Below are 27673 nucleotides of genomic sequence, written 5' to 3' on the forward strand. Positions count from 1 at the left end.
TAAAAATAAAGGAGGGGAGAGAGGTATAGGGAGGGAGGAAGGGGGTTTTCCTAATCACAAAAGGGGGATGGGGTGGTGGGAAGTGAGGCGGCGGCAGGGGCGCTTCCAGTTTCGCCAAAACTAATTCTTAAACCAGCTACCAGAAGGCGCTTGTTCGTGTTTTCTAATTAAACTTTTCGTGGAGTTTTCTCTGCTGGGCCGTTCCGTTCTTCTCTCATTAATTAATTAAAAGTGTATACACATTGGCCAAAGAAGAGGAGCGTAGCCCGCCCTACTACTGGAAGAAAAGCGAGCGCCGCCGCCACAGCCAATTTTTCCCCGAAAAATTTTGTCTTCCGCGTTTTCCTTTAACCAACTCTTTTAATATTGAAAGTTGGACGCCGCTTAAAGTAGTAGGAAGTCGGGGGGGGGGGGTTGGATGGGAAAGGGAGCGGTAAAAATTAACGCGGAGGGTGGATGGGTGGGTGAGTGGACCATTTCTTATAGAAGCCGAATAACGCAAAGTTAAAAAAGTTTCTTTAAAATTATTGGATTGCTAACTTTGTTTCAAATTTCAGTCGAGACTCTTACGCGGTTCCAGATGTTGATAACACTGAAAATGTGGTTGTTTTTTAATTTTATCATGAAATAAAGGTGGCTTCAAATATCGTGTTTTGAAAGCGTGCACCATTTCCTAGCTAAGATTTTAAAAAACGTGTTCATTCAGCTGACTAAGGAAAGCTTAGAACACGAAAAATTACGAAGGCATTTCTCTGAAATACTCTTTCTAAATATAGTTACTAAATTAACAGTTGTCCTTCAGCTCGTCAGGAAATTTTTTTATTTCTTTTCAGGCCACCATTTTAAAAAATGGCGGCAAGTCAAGCCCCTAAAATTCATAAAACCCGTCTACAGGATATAATCAACAAGTGGTGTAATAAATATTAGTCAAATCGGTTGAAACCCGCAATAGACGTTATTCAAAAACAAAAACATTATTTAAATGTTTGGACGTAAATTCATTCAAGAAGATGGAAATAACGGATTGGAAAAATCTTTCATAGTATGTGTCTACTACTTAAGAGTAACATCCCTGCAAATTTCCAGCCTTCTATTTAACGCGGTTTGGGCACAATGTTGATTTTCAGTCAGTAAGAAAATCAGTCAGTATACTTAACTTCCACAAAAAATCATAAGCTTACACATAAAATGTAATACGCAAATTCAAAATAAACAAGAAATCAGTGTTGAAATGAAACAACATCCTCGGGTAATTTTGAGCACCCACTATAATTTTTTTAAAAGGTATCTATTTCGAATTCCTAGACTTCTTTTTACTAAGAAGTATAAAGAAAAGATGAGGATGCTGCATGGTAAGGCTCCTGAAGATGGAGAGGATTTTTGGAGGTTACACGCTCCCCTTTCGTCGTCCCCTCCCTCCACCTTCCCCCCATTCACACACTTCGCGTTTTCATCCCAAGCTTAGAGTCGGTGAATCGCAATTAGCCGAAGAACTTCGTTAAGATTTTCACCGGAAAATGAGAAAGTAATTATTATGGCGGACGCTTGAATAATCAGGTGTTTCTCTCTCTCTCTCTCTCTCTCTTCAAAAGACGCGCGAAAAGTTAGGCTTAACTAAAGAAGGACCGCGTGGGGGGGGGGGAAGGGGTGAATAAAACAGAATAAGAAATACACCCCCTCCCCTTTTACCGAGCTAAGAAATAAGAAAACTCCTTTTGCCTAAAAAGAAAAACCAGGGCCGCCGAAAAATTTTTGTCTGAAACATTTTCCTCTCCACTATCTGTCCCACTGCACTTTATTTCTTGGGGTAGAGTCCGAAAAATCCGCTCCGACGAACAAACGTCGCGAGATGGAAAAAGATAGGAGGAGGAGGGGGGTTCGAAAGAAGGGATGAGGATGAAGATTGGGAGAGACAGAACAGAGAAAAAATTTAATTTTGACGACGACAGATATACCTACCCCTTCTGCCCCTTCCTCGTACGCGCGTTGATATTATGGTTATGGATTGTACACCAGCAGCTCGTGTATTTTTCGAGTGTGGAGGTAAAGTGAAGTGACAGAGCTATCTAGGAGTAAGGATTTGCTTCGGGGTTTGCGAACGAAGGGGTTTCCAGAAAAATTTCACACTGACCAGTCAGAGCTAGGACCGAGTTTTTCGCGCCTGGTTTGTTCTTTCGCGCTCGAGGTTTTTCGGAAGGAGAGGGTTTAAGGCCCTATATAAATCAATTTCAGCCGAGCACTAAAGTAAAGATATAGCTAGGGAGAGCTACGCAACAATTGCAGACACTCGTGATGGTAAAAAAAAAATTGATTTCAATATTACATATTGTAAATTAAAAATTACTTCTAAAGGCCCTTTCAGATGATATAATTTTGTTACTCAATTAGAAGAGTCAACTTGAGTTGAGTTAACTAGTTGGGACGTCTGAACACAAGTTGGATTGCAAGTTGAATCACCAAATTAAACATTGATCACTGACCAATTTTTCCTGACTAAAAATTTTGACCTATTTGAGTCAGAAGTTGTATTGCCTGAAAAGGCCTTAACTCCATATGTTAATTCCTTGTCTTGGGAAATAATGTTTAGGAGCCCGTGCCACCATAACAAAATGTTGTAGACCCCATGTTGACCCAATGTAGACACCCAATTTTTGCTGACTCAACGTTTTGGCCCATCTATTTGAGTCAAAAGTTTTATCGTCTGAAAAGGCCTTTACTGTCATATAAGAAGAGCTCTAAAGATTACACTTTCGTAAAGTGTATTCAGGCTCAATCTGTTTCAATTTCGTCAACTTCCCAATAAGGTAAAAAAACTTCAGGCTTAATAAGAAAGAAAGAAACCCCCTCTTCCTAAATAAGGCCAAAATTTACAGAATACAAGAAACCCCCCGCGGCAAAATGACATACATTCCTTGCTTTAACTAAATCTAATCATCAGTCATCCATCCCTACAACCTTAGATGAGTCGACTCCAAAAAAATCGAAAAAAGGGGTAAAAGTAAAGTAACAAGAAAAAGAAGCCAAAAGTAAAACAAAAAAAAACTAAGTAAAAGTTTCTCAAATGATGGCCCGCAGGTACGAAAGGTCCAAGGACAAGAAAGGAGACCCAGAATACAGGAAGAGGCTATAAATTCCTTCAGTTTTAGCCCTCAACTTCCTATTCTTTTCTTTTCATTCCTTTCTTTAAGCTTAAATGTTAAAAGAGGAGAGATTGAGAACTTAGGGAAATAATAATTAATTGGGACAGCTCACGGTGCCAAATCTGAAAACAGATCTCGGTATGACATCAGACAAAAAGTAGAATCTGAATCTTTATCTTTCTTAAAACGTATTTGTGTAACAATGAAACATAGAGAATTGGGTATAGGTCGTGTGGAACACGTTTACAATTTCATTCCCCCTTTTTTGTTTTTGTTTTGCACCCATATGGATAAATTTTAGTTGGTAAACAACATGGATTTACCATGGCTTATAGAGTTAGTAGTCAAATAAATAGGATTTCTATCAGAAAAAAGGAATGCTGTGGACTGTCTGTCCTGGTGTTGACAGTGGTTTGGAAATAAATTATAAAAAAAAATGTACTTACGTTTCAGAAGATTGTCCTTTTGATGATTCGACGAGATACGTTTCGTTCTTCTGTGTGTCCAGGAAAATCTGTTAATTTTTATTCAATTAATTTCAATGTTTAAATAACAAAGGATTAATCATAAATAACAACTCGAACAGTAGTGTCACAGTGAACGCTGTAATTGTACTACCAACTCTTAATTTCTTTCCCAATATGAGTTTAAAACTTTTAGAGGATCTCTAAAAGGAACTGTTAGGAAGGTATCGACGTGTGTGTAAAAATTTGTTGAAATACTTCACAGGCGCCACGTGACGCCAAGATCCGAAGACTCAACATGGAGTAGGACTGGACACCTAGTCCTTGTTTTTCACGAGATTGCAAGCAACGCCAATTCAACGAAGTGCTAGTTTAGTTTTCGAAATAAAACGAACTAAGTTTCTTTGAACCACGCCTCTCCTCGATCACGTGCCACTGACGTATTTCAAATAACTTTTACCCATACGCCGACGCCTTCTTTATAGTCCCTTTAAGCAAATCCTCCCCAAACTTCATTTTCATGTTCGTTCTCAACAGTCACACATACAAGGCCACTATTTCAGAAAATGTACGTGTTTTTAATCACACGTAGATATAAAAAGTAAAACTCCATTTTCGAAGAAAAATAGCAAATCCCACTTGAAAACTCATTTTACAGAGTTTCAACTACGAGAATAATATCCCATTAACATCAATAAAACCGACGTTAGCTACACATACATCAAGGGGAAACAAATCTGACGTATCAAATTAAACTGAAACAAAAACTGCATGCACTAAATTAAATGTGTTTTGAAATTTAAAAAGAGTCGAATAACAGAGTCAAAGTTTTTTCTCATAATTTGGTTACTAAAGTATTAAATTTCATTTTCCAAGACATATCTTAATATATTCATTAAAACGTATTTATAAACAGGGTGTTCCAAAAGGGGTAATTATAAGAGCGTAGGACAGTGGGTTAGAACTATGGGTGATTTTGTGACGAAAATGTACAACGAAACGTCCCAATTCGATACATTTTGTTTCGGTTAGAGAAAAGGAGGTAAAAACGCGCGGGGGAAGATGGTGCAAGCGGTCTAGGGTGATGGGAGTTTTAGGATTTGTCCTTCGTCGCGCGCGTTGTCGTCATCCAAAAAGATCATCTGAAGAAGACGCGTTCTTAATTGGATACAAAAGAAGAGGTGTACCAGCCAGCGTGCATTGCACCATCCAACCTTCAAAAAAGAACTAAAAGCGAAAGAAAGAAAAAAAAAAACCGCAACGGAGGAAAATTCGTTTTCAATTAAAATCGGAAGAACTCGCTCCCATCACCCACTCACTCGCTGTACCGAAGAGTCTGAAGGATCGTTCGATGGTTAAGCGAAGGGATGAAACCGCTCCAAACCCATGAGCTCCATCCGTTAATTCCTCGTTCCTTTTTCTCCTTTATTACGCCTCAAAAATCCTAACTAGCTAATTTCATTAAAAAAAGAGCAAACGCCGAGAGAAAAATCGCTCCGATATCGAACCGAAATATAATAATTAGCCACTCCTTTCCTCTTTGCTCCGCTCCTCTCCTCTCCTCTCCCCATCCTATCCCTTCCTCCATCCGATGATCTCATCCCTCTCTCTCTCTCTCTCTCTCTCCATCCTCTTCCCGAACTGCCGCGAAACGTTTCTCCTAATTTGGACTAATTTTTCAAAAGCTAAACGATTCCAACGTATGAAAGCGTACCTTGGCCCAGACGTTTTCTTTCAGGTTACCATGCATTTGAAGGGACAATGAAGTTACCAAATAGTTAATTAATTTTGGGTTAAATTTAAACGGAATAAGCTACAGGGACTTTCTAATAAAAAAAGTTAACTATGTATGTAAGATTTCTGTGGTGTTTCTGATAAATAAAAAGGTGACATACGTTCTTTGGGTCAAACTATAGTGGAAAGTGTCACAAAGAACATGGATGGGGTCTACAATGTTTATGTTTAGTTATGGAGATATGGGCTCCCAAACATTGATTGGCCCCTAAAACAATTAAGGCTATAGTCACAAAAGTGGAATATTTAACTTTACTTTCCCAACGTACGCACACCCGTTTAATAGCACACTTCTGCAAGATAAAGGTTCTTAAATTGAAGACTGATATGTCTTACTAAACATGTGTGTCTATTTCCTAGTTTTAGGGGCGCATACCTCCGCAACTAAATGTTGCAGACCCCATTTTCTTTGATAGTGACTTTCCACTCAAATCGACCCTAAGAACACACCCTTTCATTTAAAGCAGACTTATCATAAACACCCTGTTTAAATAAATAAACTAGCTTAATTTTCGAGGCTTCATTGTTCTTTACCGGTACCAATACGCCTAGAAACAAAACTGAAAATTTTGCCATTTCCTAGGCCTACCTCACTTCAAAAATTAACCAAATCCCTATACCAAAGTATATATAGGCAAGAAAAAAATTAAAAACAAGCCCGGGCGTTTATTAATTAATCTTTTTCCTTATTAAGCTTGTAGTGTAATTTATTGGACAGTACCCCCATCCTACAACATCTCTCCAAAACCAAACCCTTTGCATCCCCCGGCTAGTTTCCCCCCATCGTCTTTCAGTATGGACTTGGTTTTAATTTCGAGCCAAAAATGCTGGGCAGCTAGGGGAAGGTTTGGAGGAAGTTTACTGGAAGCGAGAGAGAGAGAGAAGAGGGGATTTTGACTTGATTTAATAAATTTATCTTACGGCCGGGCTCTTTTAATTTGAAGGCTTATTGGATTTTTAAAAACCCGCTAAAGGTTAGCCTGTTTATTTCCGACGGTAATTAATCAGATAAATGAATATTAAGTCAAAATATCCCCCCACAGCCATTAGAGAAGATGGCCAACAGCCACCACCATCCCCCCTCCACCACCACTATCCTATGGGAAAGTTTCCTCTTTTAGAAATACTGACCGACCTTCCAAAGTTAATAATCAACTCGTTAAAAAAATTAGAAGTTGATAAACACGAAATTATTTAATAATAATATAATTTGGTTCATCAAGAACTTGGAAATGTTTTCCCGAATAGAAAACCTCCAAGCCAAAAGATGTCATTCTAGCCCCAGTAAGTTAATTATTTACTCGACTCTTTCATATTGCAGTTGGATAAATGGTTGCTATAAGAAATATTCGAGTTTCAGAAAGCTCCAGCTCGAGTTTCAGAAAGCTCCAGCTCGAGTTTCAGAAAGCTCCAGCTCGAGTTTCAGAAAGCTCCAGCTCGAGTTTCAGAAAGCTCCAGCTCGAGTTTCAGAAAGCTCCAGCTCGAGTTTCAGAAAGCTCCAGCTCGAGTTTCAGAAAGCTCCAGCTCGAGTTTCAGAAAGCTCCAGCTCGAGTTTCAGAAAGCTCCAGCTCGAGTTTTAGAAAGCTCCAGCTCGAGTTTTAGAAAGCTCCAACTCGAGTTTTAGAAAGCTCCAACTCGAGTTTTAGAAAGCTCCAACTCGAGTTTTAGAAAGCTCCAGCTCGAAAAAATGAAGCTCAATCCGATAGTGCATCATCATTAGCCTAACTTAGTTTTAATCTATTTCAGACAAAACGCTTTAAAGATATTTGGCTGTCTGGATCAGCCTTTTGAATGAAGTAAAATTGTAGACAACTCCAAAATATTCCTGCAGCTGGAATTTTGATTAATGGCAAAATAAACCTAAAACTAAGACACTAAACGTTCTGCGTAATTTCGCTTAGCTCGTTTTGAAAGTCGCTTATTTTGGTTTCGTTTTTACGGTCGGAGACAAATAGAGTGGCTAGAGAGAGAGAGTAGTTTTAAATGATGCTTCGGATTCCTTTACAAAAGTTTTCACGAAAGACAAAAGCGTTTTAATAAAAGCATTCTTCGAGAGAAACTCCCAAGACACTTGGACTTATACGAATGAAAGAGAAAAGAAAATGTTGAAGCTTTCCTAGATATGATTTATGAAGTGTTACGAATAAAGTCTTGATTAATTCCATTATTTTATGCTTGGGAAATAACCCTCGGAATGAAAAAGAGTTAATAAATCAAATATATCGGAATTATAATTTAATTGCCTAACTCTTAATTCAAGTTTAATATCTATGTTTGTAAAAACTTTAAGCAACTTTTCGTAACTTAACTGACGAGAGATGCGTAACTACATTTCTTTTCTAATCCTAATTTCCATGATGAAAAAAAAAACTCAAAGTAATCCACCATTTAACCCCTTTTAGTCTGTCCAATTCAATCCAATTAAATTAAACAATCAAAATCAAACACAGCCAGGTCACCAATCATACAAATCTTGTTTAGTGACACAGAAAAAACGAAATACACTCCTCCCAATGACATAATACAAAACGAATGCAAAACAATTCCCAGAATCATCGCTAAATAAAATGAAAAAAAAAAGAGAGACAAAAGCGGTGTTAAACATTCTAAACGGTGAAAAAACCCGAATGTCTAACCACTACCATTCTGAGCTAGACACAACAAAAAGGTGGAACCGATATAAAACTCCCCTGGTCAAACCCTCTATACCGTCGCTCGCTCTTCAATGGGTGCGGAATGAAGCCAGATTGATCCAAAAGAAGGAATGGAGGAAAGGGAGAGGCAAGGGCTTCACTCTATTGTTGACACAACCTGCCCCGTTATAAACCATACGTCGCCAGGTAAGACAGAATGATCGATTGGTAAATTAACGTTCGAACGAACTGAGGTATATAAAATCATATGGGTATATCCAGCTATAGGTGCAGCGTGTATTGGCAAAAAAACCCAGGCTTATTCATTTTAGTTTTTTAATATGGACGGACGTTATGATGTCATAGGAACGTTCCTGGAATTAAGACGATTAAGTAGATGAGGTGGTTAGTTGTTTAATTGAATATATCCATGTCAAATGGGAAGATAATTTCTTAGTCTTTGGTAATTGTTAAAGATGAACAACGCATGCAGTCATGACACTAACCAGATAGAAGAAGAAATAGACCAACAAGTTTAAGATGGTTATACACCAAATGTTGGTCAACCTTGGAGAAAGGAAGTTTATACTGGAGTGGTAATCATACTCTATAGGCACTAACACGAGAGGGTCCTTCCGATGCATGGCCGTTCGTAAAATTTACCCATAGTACCCCGCGGTTTTAAGTTTGGTATACGCTTTAGATGCCACCTGGTTATAGCAACAAGAACTACTATTTACACGTGACTAAGCTAATAAAAATATTTTTCACCGAGAGATGATTGCACTCAATGACGTCGAACTTTGAAAAGCATGCTGGGATTTTTGGACAGCCACGGAGGGTCCTGTCAATTATGCCACTCCCGTATCAAACTTTCCTTCTTCAAGTATCAGCTTCACGCGCTTATTCCTGGATAAATGTTATCACTTCGATGAAAAAGTAGGTCTACCTCTAAATAATGAAACAGCGTTTCTGTTTCATATTGCCTTCGATAGCACATCTTTGGTGCCATGGCCCTTTCCAAGTAGCCGATGTTGATCTAACAGAGCACTTTCATAAGGGTAGAAAACATATAAGCTCCCCAAAATGTAAGCCAACTATTCAACCTGAATCATTTCAAACGCGAAATCTCAACCATCTCTCACTTAAACCGGAAACCCGTTAGAACTTAGTGGCGACTTTGAGCCTTTGAGACTTGATAAGTTTAGAAAAACCAGCTCTCCGTATATTTTTTTATATCATTCCTTAAATCCAACCTTCGTCTGCCTTTTTTTCTAGAGAGGGTAAAAGTAGTCCGCCCAGTCTGTCGCGTTTCCTATATATACAAAGTATACGCGAACTTCCCTCCAATGAAATTAATAGCTAAATTGAGAGAAAAAAACTGGACCAATTTAGAGTTAATCTCCATTCACTGTCTCTAGACGAATAAACGAATACCCTGTACAACTTTCTTTCTCACTTCGTAGAACACGTCGATGAACGTTTCGCACATAGTAAAGAGCAAAGGTGCAAACTGCGATAAAGTTTAGCTAAAATGTTGCAGGTTAAGGTTGTAACGGAAGTAAAAAGGGGAAGTGAATGTTAAAGGTTGTGTGTGTAGAACGTGGAGTTTCGGGAGGAGACGATTACCCCTCCTTCTACTATGCCATTTAGCCATTACGTGGCCCCGAACCCCCATGTTTACAAGACTAACCACGCGATCATCGAAAGCCAGACTAGAGTAGTGTAAAGCCGCACTTCGTACCTCCGTAGGTGTAGAATGTAGGTGTAGAATGTAGGTGTAGAGTGTAGGTGTAGAATTTCAAGGTCACCCTCTCGCCACGCCCCCTTGGGAAACTCGCGCGCGCCCCCTGGAAAACTCGCGCGCGCCCCCTCGCGGGAAAACTCGCGGGCCCCCGCGCGCCCCCTGGCGGCTGCGCCCCCTCGCGGGAAAACTCGCGCGCGCCCCCTGGCGGCTGCGCCCCCTCGCGGGAAAACTCGCGCGCCCCCTCGCGGGAAAACATTGCGCGGGAATCTGGCAGTCCTGTCTACAACTGTCTCTGTGACGTCATTGGCGGGAAAATCTACAACTGTATTTGTGACGTCATTGGCGGGAAAACACCGTGCGCCGCCTATTGGGAAACTCCTCCCTTCTACAACTGTATTTGTGACGTCATTGATAAGAGACGAGAATTTATTAAACGTACATGGCCAAGGGTTAATGATAGGCTGAAAGTTGCGCAATCCATTGTAATATTTAGTTTGACTCAAAATTTCAAGGAGTTTATTTTGATTATGGTATTGTTTTTAATGGTAATTAAAAGTCAGTCTCTTCTACAACTGTGACGTCATTGATAAGAGACGATAAAAACTTTAAACGTACATTGCCAAGGCTTAAATCTTCTACAATTGTAGTTGTGACGTCATTGATAAGAGACGAATGGAAGCTTTAAACGTACATTACCAAGGCTTAAATCTTCTACAATTGTAGCTGTGACGTCATTGATAAGAGACGAGAATGGATAGCTTTAATACATTGCCAAGGGTTAATGATAGGTCTCTGCTGGATGGTAATTAAAAGGTACACGTAAAAGCGTAATTAATATATAAGAAAATCATCTTAGACGTAATAGTAGAAAGCGTAATTAACCTCTGAAAATCAAAGTGTTACTGGTGTGTTAGCGTCTATTTGTAAGCCTTGGTTAAATTCTGCCTATAATAATCCAACAATTGTGACGTCATTCGAAGAGTTGTTGTATCGCGTAACGTATATTAAGGGGTGGCGGTAGTATAGACGAGAATGGATAGCTTTAAACGTACATTGCCAAGGGTTAATGTCTGTTGGAAGTTGCGCAATCCATTGTAATTTTTAGTTTGACTCAAAATTTCAACCTTTTTTCAAGGAGTTTATTTTGATTATGGTATTGTTTTAATGGTAATTAAAAGGTACACGTAAAAGCGTAATTAATATATAAGAAAATCATCTTAGACGTAATAGTAGAAAGCGTAATTAACCTCTGAAAATCAAAGTGTTACTGGTGTGTTAGCGTCTATTTGTAAGCCTTGGTTAAATTCTGCCTATAATAATCCAACAATTGTGACGTCATTCGAAGAGTTGTTGTATCGCGTAACGTATATTAAGGGGTGGCGGTAGTATAGACGAGAATGGATAGCTTTAAACGTACATTGCCAAGGGTTAATGTCTGTTGGAAGTTGCGCAATCCATTGTAATTTTTAGTTTGACTCAAAATTTCAACCTTTTTTCAAGGAGTTTATTTTGATTATGGTATTGTTTTAATGGTAATTAAAAGGTACACGTAAAAGCGTAATTAATATATAAGAAAATCATCTTAGACGTAATAGTAGAAAGCGTAATTAACCTCTGAAAATCAAAGTGTTACTGGTGTGTTAGCGTCTATTTGTAAGCCTTGGTTAAATTTTGCCTATAATAATCCAACAATTGTGACGTCATTCGAAGAGTTGTTGTATCGCGTAACGTATATTAAGGGGTGGCGGTAAAGTTTTATCATTGCTAAATGAAAATGTGTCAGGTTCATAACGATACAGTAGAGGTTTGGGTCGGTAATGGCTTACTGGAAAAGGACTGATACGGGTGTAGAGTTATACTTACAAAAGGAACAAAGATTTGACAGCTCAAACGGAATCAAATACCAGTACTTAGTTTCAAAATACAATCACAGAAAAGTAAGCGTGTGTAAATACTCTCCTTTCAAATCATTCGTATTCAAAACAATTCACATCTAATTTTTCTATTAGTATCGTACTAAAGTCAACGTTAGAGGCAGAGACTACCCCGTTTACAGGCCAACACCAAACGCCAGGACTCGTCCTAACGTGTCTAAACCTAACCTACCTCCAAGTTATAACGTTATTACGTAAGGTGGCGAGAAGAAATTCCACCGCAGAATTTGTATTAGTCTTAGACGTTGATATGATGCCCAACTATAACCTCCACGAAATGTTCCTGGAGTATGCCTGAGAAAATAGGCTCTTTCTCGAATCTCGAAAAGATGATAAAACTGTTTACGTTGTACCCGCATTCGAAATGAAAGAAATAGCCCAAATACCCAAGGATAAAACTGACAACGTTTGGAAATGATGGGCGCCCACCTCTTTTACATCGAGCTTTGTTGGAAATGTCAGAAACATATTGACTACGAAGCCTGGTATAGAGAACCAATGACTAATAAGTTAGCTGTCATTTTTGAAGTCTTGTGGAGAGATCCTTGGGAACCTTCTTCTTCAGCAGAAATTCAGCGCCTTATCATGATGAAAGGTTTAGACAATATGACTTTAATTTAAAAGTCAAGTAAGACCAAGATACCACCGTGTGTAGAAAGAAGAAACCATCGATAACTAACCCATTGATTGATATCTTTGTAGGTTTGCGAATTACACGTTGTAAGATACTAATTTTCAGTTTTAAATAACGCTTTTTGTCATCCATTATGGCCTGAAAATGGCCAACTCATTCCATAAAGAAAAGGATACCGATCAAGAAAAGAGCCGTATCTTATTTCGACAGTTCAAAACTGAACTAAAGGAAAAATATCCAGACTCCTCCAGGAAGTGCTACTGATCTCGAAGCTTCCATTTACATGAAAAAAAGAAGTAATTTATCAGGTTAGTTTTAAAGAGTAAGTAAAAAGAAAATCAAATCTACCTTCCATTGTGTATAAAAACACTGGTCCCGGAAGCTTTGGAACAGATTTTGGCTGTTATGAAAAAACTGTCTCCATTGAGGAACTCTATTTAGATAATATAGGAGTTAAATGGTGTATAGTCGTACAAGTTATTCTTATAATGACGTTATTTAATGTAAAGATTTGTATTTTAAAATAGGGATTTTGCTCATAAACTTGCATTGGTTTTGATAAGTAATCCAAATGTACCTTTTCATACTTTGGACCTATCAAATAACCTAAAAGAAGATAAAGGTAATATATTTACTAACGAAAAAAGAAATATCAAAGACAAATAACAACAATAGCTCTTCATTGTATTTCTTAATGAAATATCTCTTGTCAATTAATTGTAAAGAAAAACAGAAAATAAATGTTACCAATAAACATTGTGGTGAACTTTTTATGAGGATATTATTTCTGCATTTTTCATAATAGCGCTGAACTGCCTATCTGTACGAGGTTGAATTCAGGGTTCGTACAAACCTGGGAAACTGGGAAAACTTTCAAAAATTCAGTGTTTTTTCTTCTTGGCGGTCTAGTGTAAACATGTTTTACTGTGCTTTGGTGTGTTTTATTGTAGTTTTGTTGTGGTATAGTGTAGTTTTAGAGTGTTTTATTGTACTTTTATTGTGTTTTATTGTAGTTTTATTGTACCTTAGTGTATTTTTTTGTGTTTTACTGTGTTTTATTGTAGTTTTTTTGTATTTTATTGTAGTTTTATTGTACTTTTAGTGTATTTTATTGTGTTTTATTGTACCTTAGTGTATTTTTATTATGGTATAGTGTAGTTTTAGAGAGTTTTATTGTACTTTTATTGTACTTTTAGTGTGTTTTACTGTGTTTTGATTTGGTTTTATTGCGTTTTACTGTGTTATGGTGTGTTTTTATTGTAGTTTTAGTGTATTTCAGTGTATTTTGTTGTAATTTAAGTTATTTGTCATAAATTCACAAAGTTTCTGTAAGACTCAATATCATATTGAACATAATAATACGTGGAACAAAGTATTTAGTTTATTATTAGTTTATTTAGTTTATTATTATTATTAGTTTATTATTATTATTAGTTTATTATTATTATTAGTTTATTTAGTTTATTATTATTATTTAGTTTATTATTATTATTAGTTTATTTAGTTCATTATTAGTTTATTATTATTAGTTTATTTAGTTTATTATTATTATTTATATATATTATGCATTTATAACATTAAAGTAAAACGAAATAAATTTCCTTACCTACATCCCCAATATAACTCCAAAATTATTATGATATTTTTCGTTTGAATCAACTAACCATTCCACGAACATCTGTCACGACAAAACGGAAACAGTAGGTGTACCATTTTTGAACGCTTTTCTCCCAATACCAGTTCAGTATAAATCTCTTCAACTAGAAAGTGTATTTTATTGTCCTTTTCGTGTATTTTATTATGGTATAGTGTACTTTTAGTGTGTTTTATTGTACTTTTAGTGTATTTTATTGTGTTTTACTGTATTTTAATGTAGTTTTATTGTACTTTTAGTGTATTTTATTGTGTTTTACTGTGTTTTATTATAGTTTTATTGTACCTTTGTGTAGTGTTATAGTGTTTTATTTTACTTTTAGTGTATTTTATTGTGTTTTACTGTATGTTATTGTAGTTTTATTGTACTTTTAGTGTATTTTATTGTGTTTTACTGTATTTTATTGTAGTTTTATTGTACCTTAGTGTATTTTATTGTACTTTTAGTGTATTTTATTGTGTTTTACTGTGTTTTATTATAGTTTTATTGTACCTTTGTGTAGTTTTATAGTGTTTTATTTTACTTTTAGTGTATTTTATTGTGTTTTACTGTATTTTATTGTAGTTTTATTGTACCTTAGTGTATTTTATTGTACTTTTAGTGTATTTTATTGTGTTTTACTGTGTTTTATTATAGTTTTATTGTACCTTTGTGTAGTTTTATAGTGTTTTATTTTACTTTTAGTGTATTTTATTGTGTTTTACTGTATTTTATTGTAGTTTTATTGTACTCTTAGTGTATTTTATTGTGTTTTACTGTACTTTATTGTAGTTTTATTGTACCTTAGTGTATTTTTTTGTACTTTTAGTGTACTTTTAGTGTGTTTTATTGTACTTTTAGTGTATTTTATTGTGTTTTACTGTATTTTCTTGTACTTTATTGTAATTTTAGTGTATTCTATTGTGTTTTACTGTGTTTTATTGTAGTTTTATTGTAATTTTAGTGTATTCTATTGTGTTTTACTGTGTTTTCTTGTACTTTATTGTAATTTTAGTGTATTCTATTGTGTATTTTATTGTGTTTTACTGTGTTTTATTGTAGTTTTATTGTACCTTAGTGTATTTTATTGTACTTTTAGTGTACTTTTAGTGTGTTTTATTGTACTTTTAGTGTATTTTATTGTGTTTTACTGTATTTTCTTGTACTTTATTGTAATTTTAGTGTATTCTATTGTGTTTTACTGTGTTTTACTGTATTTTCTTGTACTTTATTGTAATTTTAGTGTATTCTATTGTGTTTTACTGTGTTTTATTGTAGTTTTAGTGTATTTTATTGTACTTTTAGTGTATTTTATTATGGTATAGTGTACTTTTAGAGTGTTTTATTGTACTTTTAGTGTATTTTATTGTGTTTTACTGTGTTTTACTGTAGTTTTTTTGTACCTTAGTGTAGTTTTAGGTTTTCGTGACACCTTAAGCAATATGGTTTTTTGTTGGGGCATGCAAAAACATTTTCTAATTTAAAATAGTCTTTTACAACGTGATTACCGTGACACCAATCGGGAATATTGTGCGGTAATTGTGAGGGGCGCGTCATAACATAATTGTACTGTAGAAATGAAAGTTTATAATGCGCTTTAACTCGAAAACCTCTTGTGCCGAAAGATAGTTTAAAATGTTTGAATCGAGACACTCACCGGTTGCAGCGAGTGATTCTTCCAGTTCAGTAGCGATATGAGTTGGTAAACAACCCGAATAAAGATCATGCCGAGAAGCGAGTTCATACTCGTATAGTATATTAAAAGTTTCGCGCGACGCTACTTTAGCCAAGGTATGCAGAGAAGGTATGTTCGATAAAGACATGACTAACAGTTTTTTTTATAAAGCAAAGGCAAGGTTGGTTGATGTCAAAGATAATTTGAAATAAACGTATGACGTCAAGGTTATCCGTGATAAAAATATATTTTTATCACGGTATAGGCGCTATATTATTCACCTTGAGGTATAGAGAACCAACCTATTCGTTATACGTATATTTCAAATTATCTTTGACGCCAACCAACCTTGCCTTTGCTTTATAAAAACACCTGTTAGTTATAACGGAGCAAAATATAACACGGTATAGGCGCTATATTATTCACCTTCAGGTATAACGAAGTCTCGGATCCTAGCTAGCTTAATAGTATTTTATGGAACGAAGTCTATAACCAGCAACTGTTGGAAGAATCACTCGCTGCAACCGGTGAGTGTCTCGATTCAAACATTTTAAACTATCTTTCGGCACAAGAGGTTTTCGAGTTAAAGCGCATTATAAACTTTCATTTCTACAGTACAATTATGTTATGACGCGCCCCTCACAATTACCGCACAATATTCCCGATTGGTGTCACGGTAATCACGTTGTAAAAGACTATTTTAAATTAGAAAATGTTTTTGCATGCCCCAACAAAAAACCATATTGCTTAAGGTGTCACGAAAACCTAAAACTACACTAAGGTACAAAAAAACTACAGTAAAACACAGTAAAACACAATAAAATACACTAAAAGTACAATAAAACACTCTAAAAGTACACTATACCATAATAAAATACACTAAAAGTACAATAAAATACACTAAAACTACAATAAAACACAGTAAAACACAATAGAATACACTAAAATTACAATAAAGTACAAGAAAATACAGTAAAACACAGTAAAACACAATAGAATACACTAAAATTACAATAAAGTACAAGAAAATACAGTAAAACACAATAAAATACACTAAAAGTACAATAAAACACACTAAAAGTACACTAAAAGTACAATAAAATACACTAAGGTACAATAAAACTACAATAAAACACAGTAAAACACAATAAAATACACAATAGAATACACTAAAATTACAATAAAGTACAAGAAAACACAGTAAAACACAATAGAATACACTAAAATTACAATAAAACTACAATAAAACACAGTAAAACACAATAGAATACACTAAAATTACAATAAAGTACAAGAAAATACAGTAAAACACAATAAAATACACTAAAAGTACAATAAAACACACTAAAAGTACACTAAAAGTACAAAAAAATACACTAAGGTACAATAAAACTACAATAAAGTACAGTAAAACACAATAAAATACACTAAGAGTACAATAAAACTACAATAAAATACAGTAAAACACAATAAAATACACTAAAAGTAAAATAAAACACTATAAAACTACACAAAGGTACAATAAAACTATAATAAAACACAGTAAAACACAATAAAATACACTAAAAGTACAATAAAATACACTAAGGTACAATAAAACTACAATAAAATACAGTAAAACACAATAAAATACACTAAAAGTAAAATAAAACACTATAAAACTACACAAAGGTACAATAAAACTATAATAAAACACAGTAAAACACAATAAAATACACTAAAAGTACAATAAAATACACTAAGGTACAATAAAACTACAATAAAATACAGTAAAACACAATAAAATACACTAAAAGTACAATAAAACTACAATAACATACAGTAAAACACAATAAAATACACTAAAAGTAAAATAAAACACTATAACACTACACAAAGGTACAATAAAACTATAATAAAACACAGTAAAACACAATAAAATACACTAAAAGTACAATAAAACTACATTAAAATACAGTAAAACACAATAAAATACACTAAAAGTACAATAAAACACACTAAAAGTACACTATACCATAATAAAATACACGAAAAGGACAATAAAATACACTTTCTAGTTGAAGAGATTTATACTGAACTGGTATTGGGAGAAAAGCGTTCAAAAATGGTACACCTACTGTTTCCGTTTTGTCGTGACAGATGTTCGTGGAATGGTTAGTTGATTCAAACGAAAAATATCATAATAATTTTGGAGTTATATTGGGGATGTAGGTAAGGAAATTTATTTCGTTTTACTTTAATGTTATAAATGCATAATATATATAAATAATAATAATAAACTAAATAAACTAATAATAATAAACTAATAATGAACTAAATAAACTAATAATAATAATAAACTAAATAATAATAATAAACTAAATAAACTAATAATAATAATAAACTAATAATAATAATAAACTAATAATAATAATAAACTAAATAAACTAATAATAAACTAAATACTTTGTTCCACGTATTATTATGTTCAATATGATATTGAGTCTTACAGAAACTTTGTGAATTTATGACAAATAACTTAAATTACAACAAAATACACTGAAATACACTAAAACTACAATAAAAACACACCATAACACAGTAAAACGCAATAAAACCAAATCAAAACACAGTAAAACACACTAAAAGTACAATAAAAGTACAATAAAACTCTCTAAAACTACACTATACCATAATAAAAATACACTAAGGTACAATAAAACACAATAAAATACACTAAAAGTACAATAAAACTACAATAAAATACAAAAAAACTACAATAAAACACAGTAAAACACAAAAAAATACACTAAGGTACAATAAAACTACAATAAAACACAATAAAAGTACAATAAAACACTCTAAAACTACACTATACCACAACAAAACTACAATAAAACACACCAAAGCACAGTAAAACATGTTTACACTAGACCGCCAAGAAGAAAAAACACTGAATTTTTGAAAGTTTTCCCAGTTTCCCAGGTTTGTACGAACCCTGAATTCAACCTCGTACAGATAGGCAGTTCAGCGCTATTATGAAAAATGCAGAAATAATATCCTCATAAAAAGTTCACCACAATGTTTATTGGTAACATTTATTTTCTGTTTTTCTTTACAATTAATTGACAAGAGATATTTCATTAAGAAATACAATGAAGAGCTATTGTTGTTATTTGTCTTTGATATTTCTTTTTTCGTTAGTAAATATATTACCTTTATCTTCTTTTAGGTTATTTGATAGGTCCAAAGTATGAAAAGGTACATTTGGATTACTTATCAAAACCAATGCAAGTTTATGAGCAAAATCCCTATTTTAAAATACAAATCTTTACATTAAATAACGTCATTATAAGAATAACTTGTACGACTATACACCATTTAACTCCTATATTATCTAAATAGAGTTCCTCAATGGAGACAGTTTTTTCATAACAGCCAAAATCTGTTCCAAAGCTTCCGGGACCAGTGTTTTTATACACAATGGAAGGTAGATTTGATTTTCTTTTTACTTACTCTTTAAAACTAACCTGATAAATTACTTCTTTTTTTCATGTAAATGGAAGCTTCGAGATCAGTAGCACTTCCTGGAGGAGTCTGGATATTTTTCCTTTAGTTCAGTTTTGAACTGTCGAAATAAGATACGGCTCTTTTCTTGATCGGTATCCTTTTCTTTATGGAATGAGTTGGCCATTTTCAGGCCATAATGGATGACAAAAAGCGTTATTTAAAACTGAAAATTAGTATCTTACAACGTGTAATTCGCAAACCTACAAAGATATCAATCAATGGGTTAGTTATCGATGGTTTCTTCTTTCTACACACGGTGGTATCTTGGTCTTACTTGACTTTTAAATTAAAGTCATATTGTCTAAACCTTTCATCATGATAAGGCGCTGAATTTCTGCTGAAGAAGAAGGTTCCCAAGGATCTCTCCACAAGACTTCAAAAATGACAGCTAACTTATTAGTCATTGGTTCTCTATACCAGGCTTCGTAGTCAATATGTTTCTGACATTTCCAACAAAGCTCGATGTAAAAGAGGTGGGCGCCCATCATTTCCAAACGTTGTCAGTTTTATCCTTGGGTATTTGGGCTATTTCTTTCATTTCGAATGCGGGTACAACGTAAACAGTTTTATCATCTTTTCGAGATTCGAGAAAGAGCCTATTTTCTCAGGCATACTCCAGGAACATTTCGTGGAGGTTATAGTTGGGCATCATATCAACGTCTAAGACTAATACAAATTCTGCGGTGGAATTTCTTCTCGCCACCTTACGTAATAACGTTATAACTTGGAGGTAGGTTAGGTTTAGACACGTTAGGACGAGTCCTGGCGTTTGGTGTTGGCCTGTAAACGGGGTAGTCTCTGCCTCTAACGTTGACTTTAGTACGATACTAATAGAAAAATTAGATGTGAATTGTTTTGAATACGAATGATTTGAAAGGAGAGTATTTACACACGCTTACTTTTCTGTGATTGTATTTTGAAACTAAGTACTGGTATTTGATTCCGTTTGAGCTGTCAAATCTTTGTTCCTTTTGTAAGTATAACTCTACACCCGTATCAGTCCTTTTCCAGTAAGCCATTACCGACCCAAACCTCTACTGTATCGTTATGAACCTGACACATTTTCATTTAGCAATGATAAAACTTTACCGCCACCCCTTAATATACGTTACGCGATACAACAACTCTTCGAATGACGTCACAATTGTTGGATTATTATAGGCAAAATTTAACCAAGGCTTACAAATAGACGCTAACACACCAGTAACACTTTGATTTTCAGAGGTTAATTACGCTTTCTACTATTACGTCTAAGATGATTTTCTTATATATTAATTACGCTTTTACGTGTACCTTTTAATTACCATTAAAACAATACCATAATCAAAATAAACTCCTTGAAAAAAGGTTGAAATTTTGAGTCAAACTAAAAATTACAATGGATTGCGCAACTTCCAACAGACATTAACCCTTGGCAATGTACGTTTAAAGCTATCCATTCTCGTCTATACTACCGCCACCCCTTAATATACGTTACGCGATACAACAACTCTTCGAATGACGTCACAATTGTTGGATTATTATAGGCAGAATTTAACCAAGGCTTACAAATAGACGCTAACACACCAGTAACACTTTGATTTTCAGAGGTTAATTACGCTTTCTACTATTACGTCTAAGATGATTTTCTTATATATTAATTACGCTTTTACGTGTACCTTTTAATTACCATTAAAACAATACCATAATCAAAATAAACTCCTTGAAAAAAGGTTGAAATTTTGAGTCAAACTAAAAATTACAATGGATTGCGCAACTTCCAACAGACATTAACCCTTGGCAATGTACGTTTAAAGCTATCCATTCTCGTCTATACTACCGCCACCCCTTAATATACGTTACGCGATACAACAACTCTTCGAATGACGTCACAATTGTTGGATTATTATAGGCAGAATTTAACCAAGGCTTACAAATAGACGCTAACACACCAGTAACACTTTGATTTTCAGAGGTTAATTACGCTTTCTACTATTACGTCTAAGATGATTTTCTTATATATTAATTACGCTTTTACGTGTACCTTTTAATTACCATCCAGCAGAGACCTATCATTAACCCTTGGCAATGTATTAAAGCTATCCATTCTCGTCTCTTATCAATGACGTCACAGCTACAATTGTAGAAGATTTAAGCCTTGGTAATGTACGTTTAAAGCTTCCATTCGTCTCTTATCAATGACGTCACAACTACAATTGTAGAAGATTTAAGCCTTGGCAATGTACGTTTAAAGTTTTTATCGTCTCTTATCAATGACGTCACAGTTGTAGAAGAGACTGACTTTTAATTACCATTAAAAACAATACCATAATCAAAATAAACTCCTTGAAATTTTGAGTCAAACTAAATATTACAATGGATTGCGCAACTTTCAGCCTATCATTAACCCTTGGCCATGTACGTTTAATAAATTCTCGTCTCTTATCAATGACGTCACAAATACAGTTGTAGAAGGGAGGAGTTTCCCAATAGGCGGCGCACGGTGTTTTCCCGCCAATGACGTCACAAATACAGTTGTAGATTTTCCCGCCAATGACGTCACAGAGACAGTTGTAGACAGGACTGCCAGATTCCCGCGCAATGTTTTCCCGCGAGGGGGCGCGCGAGTTTCCCCGCGAGGGGGCGCAGCCGCCAGGGGGCGCGCGCGAGTTTTCCCGCGAGGGGGCGCAGCCGCCAGGGGGCGCGCGGGGGCCCGCGAGTTTTCCCGCGAGGGGGCGCGCGCGAGTTTTCCAGGGGGCGCGCGCGAGTTTCCCAAGGGGGCGTGGCGAGAGGGTGACCTTGAAATTCTACACCTACACTCTACACCTACATTCTACACCTACATTCTACACCTACATTCTACACCTACGGAGGTACGAAGTGCGGCTTTACACTACTGACTAGACTTTTTTTTTTTGTTTTACCAACCTGGTTGGTTGTGTTTTTTCCTTTTTCCTTTTTTTGTAAAATAATGTATTTATATCGTTTAAATTGTGATATTTTGTTGCAACTTTTAAATATAATTTAACACTTATGAATTTTAAAGGGATAATGCCCATAAATTTATCGTTATAAATTTTGAATCGAAACATTTTTATTTTTTGAATGTAATGTGTAAAAATTAATTTATAAAAAATTGTACTTTTAATAACTTTGGATGCAATATCGTGAAGAAAGGGTCAAAGTTATAAGGTCAATTTCTTGCATTAGTTAGGTCATCGCGCATGTCATTCTCTACATGAAAAATTTTACTAATAATAGGGATAGCAATTCAAGCACCATTATGGTACCCTTTACAGAATGAAAGCTATATAAGCCCCTCCTCCTGGTAATTTTTTAGCAATTATTGAAGCTAGCGTGACGTTCCATGATGTAGTACTGCCAAGTAGTCTGGGGTTAAAAAGCAGTTTTTAAATTCAAGAAGTGGGGGTTACTGGTCTGAGAACCAGTTTATTAATCGCGGATCCATGGGTAAAATAAGCAGGACCAGTCCTAAGCACCAGTTTACAAACGCTAGGGCGTCAATGGTCCCAAGGACTAGTATTTAATAAATATTCTTATTTCCCGGACTGCAGTCAGTGCCAAGGCCCTAAAGAAACAAACTTTTCTTCATTGTTAATTCAAAATGCTATACTGTCCCTTTAAATAATGACATAAAAGGGATATGAATATTAATGTCGCGAAAACCACAGCGCTTACACCAATTACACTATCATATTTTTCATCTGCCCTTGACTTTCAATTTGGAAGTTTATATAAATGAAACTCGTAAAATATATATAAAATATGGCTTAATTTCCATATATTTTTACAAAAATGGTAATTTCTTATATTTAATTTTTTTTCCTAGAATCTCTCTCTCTCTGGTTTTCAATGGCACCTGCTTTCGATATCAGTCTTTATATGACGACGAATTTAAAAATAGAGGCAAAAAATACTTGGAATTGAAGCCCGTGAGGCCGAAATAAACGAAATAAATAGCTATTTCATTCAAATTTAATCGAATTATTTCGTGTTTAAGTTGCATTTCCACTCAACTTACATAAAATGCCCTAAAATACTAAAATATATCTGCTCCCTCCAAACAGGACCCACCCGCGGTTTTTTAAAACTTTTAAACAATAGAAACTATAAACGACTATATTTATATTGGCGCCGCCCATCCCGTTGTAGAAGAAAATAAGTTGAAGTAAGTAAACTTTGCTAAGCACTCTGTTCTAATAAGAAACGATATCTAGTTTACTAGGGAGAAGGTATAAATTCGCCACATTTCTAGCTTAATATCCAGTCCAAACGTAGGTCCGGAGTTAATCCCCGCCTCTAAATTACAACCAGCATCTCATTGGTTCTTGAAAACTCACGTCAGCCCGACGCGAATGACGAAAATTACGTATTTTCCGGCTGAGGAGAGGCGAAATAGCCCGGCCTCCTTTTACGTCCCCCCTTGTAGTTTGAAAGGGGAACTGGGACTGTGGCGCGCGAATACTTAGGCATCTAGATATCGCTTCTTGGTTCTAATTTGGCCCATTTTGGTTATTGCTAGATACGAATTAAAATGGAAATTGCAAAGATATGGACATTTTTATGAAATAGCCCTAAATATCGGGTCCAACTTCACGGAAATCAGGCAGGATTAAACTGAGTGGAAAGTGTCACAAAGAACATGGATGGGGTCCATAACATTTAGTTAAGGAGATATGGGCTCCCAAACATTGATTGACCCCTAAAATAAGGAAATATTCACACATGTTTAGGAGTAAGACATATCAGACTTCAATAGTCTAAGAACGTTATTGAACCTTCATTTATAGCAGAAGTGTGCTTTTAAATGTGTAGAAGTGTGAGTACGCTGGTAAAATAAAGCTAATTACTCCGCATGTGTGACTATTTCCTGTTTTAGGGCCCAATCAATGTTAGGGTGCCCATATCTCCTTATAACTAAATGTTGTAGACCCCATGTTCTTTCTTTGAAGAACACTTCCCACTCAGTTTCACCAAGAAGCGATATCTAGTTTACTAGGGAGAAGGTATAAGATGCCTAATGTAAATCTAAAAAAAAAGTGCTTGTAAATCTAAAAAAAAAGTGCTTGTAAATCTAAAAAAAAGTGCTTGTAAATCTAAAAAAAAAGTGCTTGTAAATCTAAAAAAAAGTGCTTGTAAATCTAAAAAAAAAGTGCTTTCAAATCTAAAAAAAAGTGCTTGTAAATCTAAAAAAAAAGTGCTTGTAAATCTAAAAAAAAGTGCTTGTAAATCTAAAAAAAAGTGCTTGTAAATCTAAAAAAAGTGCTTGTAAATCTAAAAAAAGTGCTTGTAAATCTAAAAAAAAGTGCTTGTAAATCTAAAAAAAGTGCTTGTAAATCTAAAAAAAAGTGCTTGTAAATCTAAAAAAAGTGCTTGTAAATCTAAAAAAAAGTGCTTGTAAATCTAAAAAAAGTGCTTGTAAATCTAAAAAAAAGTGCTTGTAAATCTAAAAAAAAGTGCTTGTAAATCTAAAAAAAAGTGCTTGTAGTATTCGCGCGCCATAGTCCCAGTCCCTCTTTCAAAATTCAAGCGGGGACGTAAAAGGAGGCCGGGCTATTTCGCCTCTCCTCAGTCGGAAAATACGTAATTTTCGTCATTGGCGTCGCGCTGACGTGAGTTTTCAAGAACCAATGAGATGCTGGTTGTAATTTAGAGGCGGGGATTAACTCCGGACCTACGGGTTTGGACTGGAGATTAAGCTGGAAATGTGGCGAATTTATTCCTTCTCCCTAATGAACTAGATATCACTTCTTGGTTTCACTCAAACCAAAGAACACGTCACCCTTTAATTTAAGGCAGACTTATTAGAAACACACTTCAACTAACTAACTTCTAAAACGTAACATTTCAGTCTCAATTTATATATTCATTTGGAATCGCGATAAAAGAATATAAAAACGTATGTAAATATTCTTTGGTTTTTTTTTCATGTAAATTCGAGTGCGGGGATAAGATGTAATATAAAAAAGGTTTTAACAATTATTTCTCGGTGCCTAACAGATGTTTGCCTGTCAAACTGCTATAAAAAAATTTTATATAAAAAAACACAGGCACGCACTTACAATGACGCTCAAAATTGATTAAAAACGAAAAAAAAAATAAAAAAATAGAAGTATAAATATATATATTTACGTATAATGCGTTGCACCACGTCCCCTCAAAAGTAGACTATATCATTTATTAGGTAAGCACGCTAGTAAATACTTTATTTAAGCGGTTTATTTTATTTTTTATTTATTTCTAAAACGATTGCACGAGACGGATAAACTAACCCGCTTATTGTGTTTATTTAACTGTTAAAATGAATAGTTCTATTCGTCTTAAAGTCATTCACCTTCTTTATCAATTCTTCAGTTTAAGAAAAATTCGATGAAGGTTAAAAGAGTTGTATTTCCTAAATGAATTCGAATGAAGTTGTATCGTAAATAATAAAGTAAATATCCTATCAAATCCTGTGTTTCTTGCAAATAATTAAAACATTTTAAAAATATTCTTCACCAATTTCGATAAATATTTCATTTCTTTTAAATAAAGACATTTTAAAGCAAGCATTCGATAAGTTTAACAGTTTTTCGACATATTTAGGTCGAAGGTCACTCCATAAGGTGTCTATGGTCCACGATAGCCCACCTCAGAATTAGTGGTATTAAATATAAACAAACTATCGTTATAATTGTCTTTTTTTGGTGATATTGAGGTAAAATATTGCTATATTTCTGAATATTAAGGTCAAAGGTCACCTTAATGGAGTATTTATAGCACACCTCAGAAGTATTTAAATATAAACCAAAGATTTCGTTCAAATTGGCTTTGTTTTATCAATTTTAAGTAGCCAACAAACATCTATCAAAATGATAAATAATAAATTCAGTCGAGAGCCAAAATAATAATCCTAAATGAAAGGGGATTTTCTTCAGACTTGGCAGTTTAGAAACACAATCCTAACCGTAAGAAATTAATTTACGAAACAAAAATCGCTTTATCATAAATAACTTACATTTATCGCCGAGTAACTGCGCGATGTTGTCGTATTTACAATAAATAAAGTTATAATTTTGTTATATTTGTCGTGGGTGATTATGTTATATAAACCCCCAATTCCTTTCAATATTCATTTCTTATTATAATAAAATAGAAAAATAGGCCCACCCACCGAATTTTCAATATAAATGATTAATTTCATTATATTTTGCTTAGTTGTTATTGGAATTAATAACACTGGTTTCACTCTTTATTGCAACACAATTTCGTCTCAAACTTACACTACGCAATTTAGTGCCTACCATTTAATTAGTCATAGTTAAATAAAACCAAAAGTTATCAAATGAACCTGTAAATATCGGAAATTCATTTCTTTCATGACGGGGATTAAAATTTCGTAATTGTTTCTCTATTATCCGTGTTCGAGCGAGGCATTATGGGGAAACTTATGGGAAGTAAAAGGAGGCTGGGCTATTTCGCCTCTCCTCAGTCGGAAAATACGTAATTTTCGTCATTCGCGTCGCGCTGACGTAATTTTCAAGAACCAATGAGATGCTGGCTGCAATTTAGAGGCGGGGATTAACTCCGGACCTACAGGTTTGGACTGGAGATAAAGCTGGAAATGTGGCAAATTTATACCTTCTCCCTAATAAACTAGACATCACTTCTTGCTTTGAACTAATCTATTTTTAGAAATACTGAATTATTACATAGAGTCATACGTCAATGGCACACTCAAGCTGCACATGAACATGGAAGCTACAAGCGTTCTCATTCCTGACACAAAGCGTTTATTACAATGTTCAGCTATAAAAAAGGGGACCAATTTTTTTTTAGATTTGGGGGGGGGGAGGGGGTGACTTCGTAATACACTTACACACACTCACACAAAAAAGATACTTTTTTTACCTCTCCCCTCACAAGCGAGTAACCACACTTTATTCTAACTCCCACTAGTTGTTTCCGGTCCTAAGGGAGAGTTTTTTTTGGTCTGGGGAGGTTTTTTCATGGGTGGCTCGCGATGCGATGGTGGTTCATATAATCAAGGCTCATATGTATGCAAGGCCACGAGAATGTCGCCGGAGAACGCGCGTAACTGAGGAGGCTCAAGCTAGGGATTCCTACTCGAGAGGTCTTGTAGTAGCTTCGTAGATATCAGCAATAAATATATCACAAAATACATCATTAAAAGACCAATCAAGCTTGTTCAACAATCTGCAAGTTTTTTAAAGAAACGCAATACCTTGGGAATATACCTAACCTAGCAGCAAAGGCACCCATTGGAACATATTTATTAATTTTCAGGCCGCCATTTTAAAAGATGGCGGCAAATAGAACCCCGAAAGCCATGAAGCCAATCTTTGGGGTATGGAAAACCAGTGTACTAAATATTAGCAAAAGGTGGGCGTTGCTAGTCAACTTATCGGGACATCCTTATTATTTTTAGGCCGCCATTTTAAAAGATGGCGGCAAATCATACCCCAAAAGC

General features: G+C 34.9%; 1 protein-coding gene across 5 annotated transcripts in view; it reads right to left on the reverse strand.

Annotated features, from left to right (window-relative positions):
* LOC149610233 (uncharacterized) overlaps window positions 1–27673 on the reverse strand; it is a 366116-nt gene that overhangs the window by 226930 nt on the left and 111513 nt on the right. For 3 of the 5 annotated variants that reach the window (XR_016376639.1, XR_016376638.1, XM_089859160.1), the window contains one exon: window positions 3587–3654. The exons of the other annotated variants lie outside the window; for them this stretch is intronic. Coding sequence is in view for 1 of the 3 variants with exons in the window: in XM_089859160.1 (XP_089715286.1) it covers window positions 3587–3654 (68 nt within the window). In the remaining 2 variants the exon portion in view is untranslated. The remainder of the gene's footprint in view (window positions 1–3586; window positions 3655–27673) is intronic. 5 annotated transcript variants of the gene reach the window in all.

This window comes from Phalangium opilio, unplaced genomic scaffold, assembly GCF_054372755.1.
Source record: "Phalangium opilio isolate 3A_F unplaced genomic scaffold, DU_Popi_V2 ptg000329l_1, whole genome shotgun sequence".
In the NCBI taxonomy this organism is placed as follows: Eukaryota; Metazoa; Arthropoda; class Arachnida; order Opiliones; family Phalangiidae; genus Phalangium; species Phalangium opilio.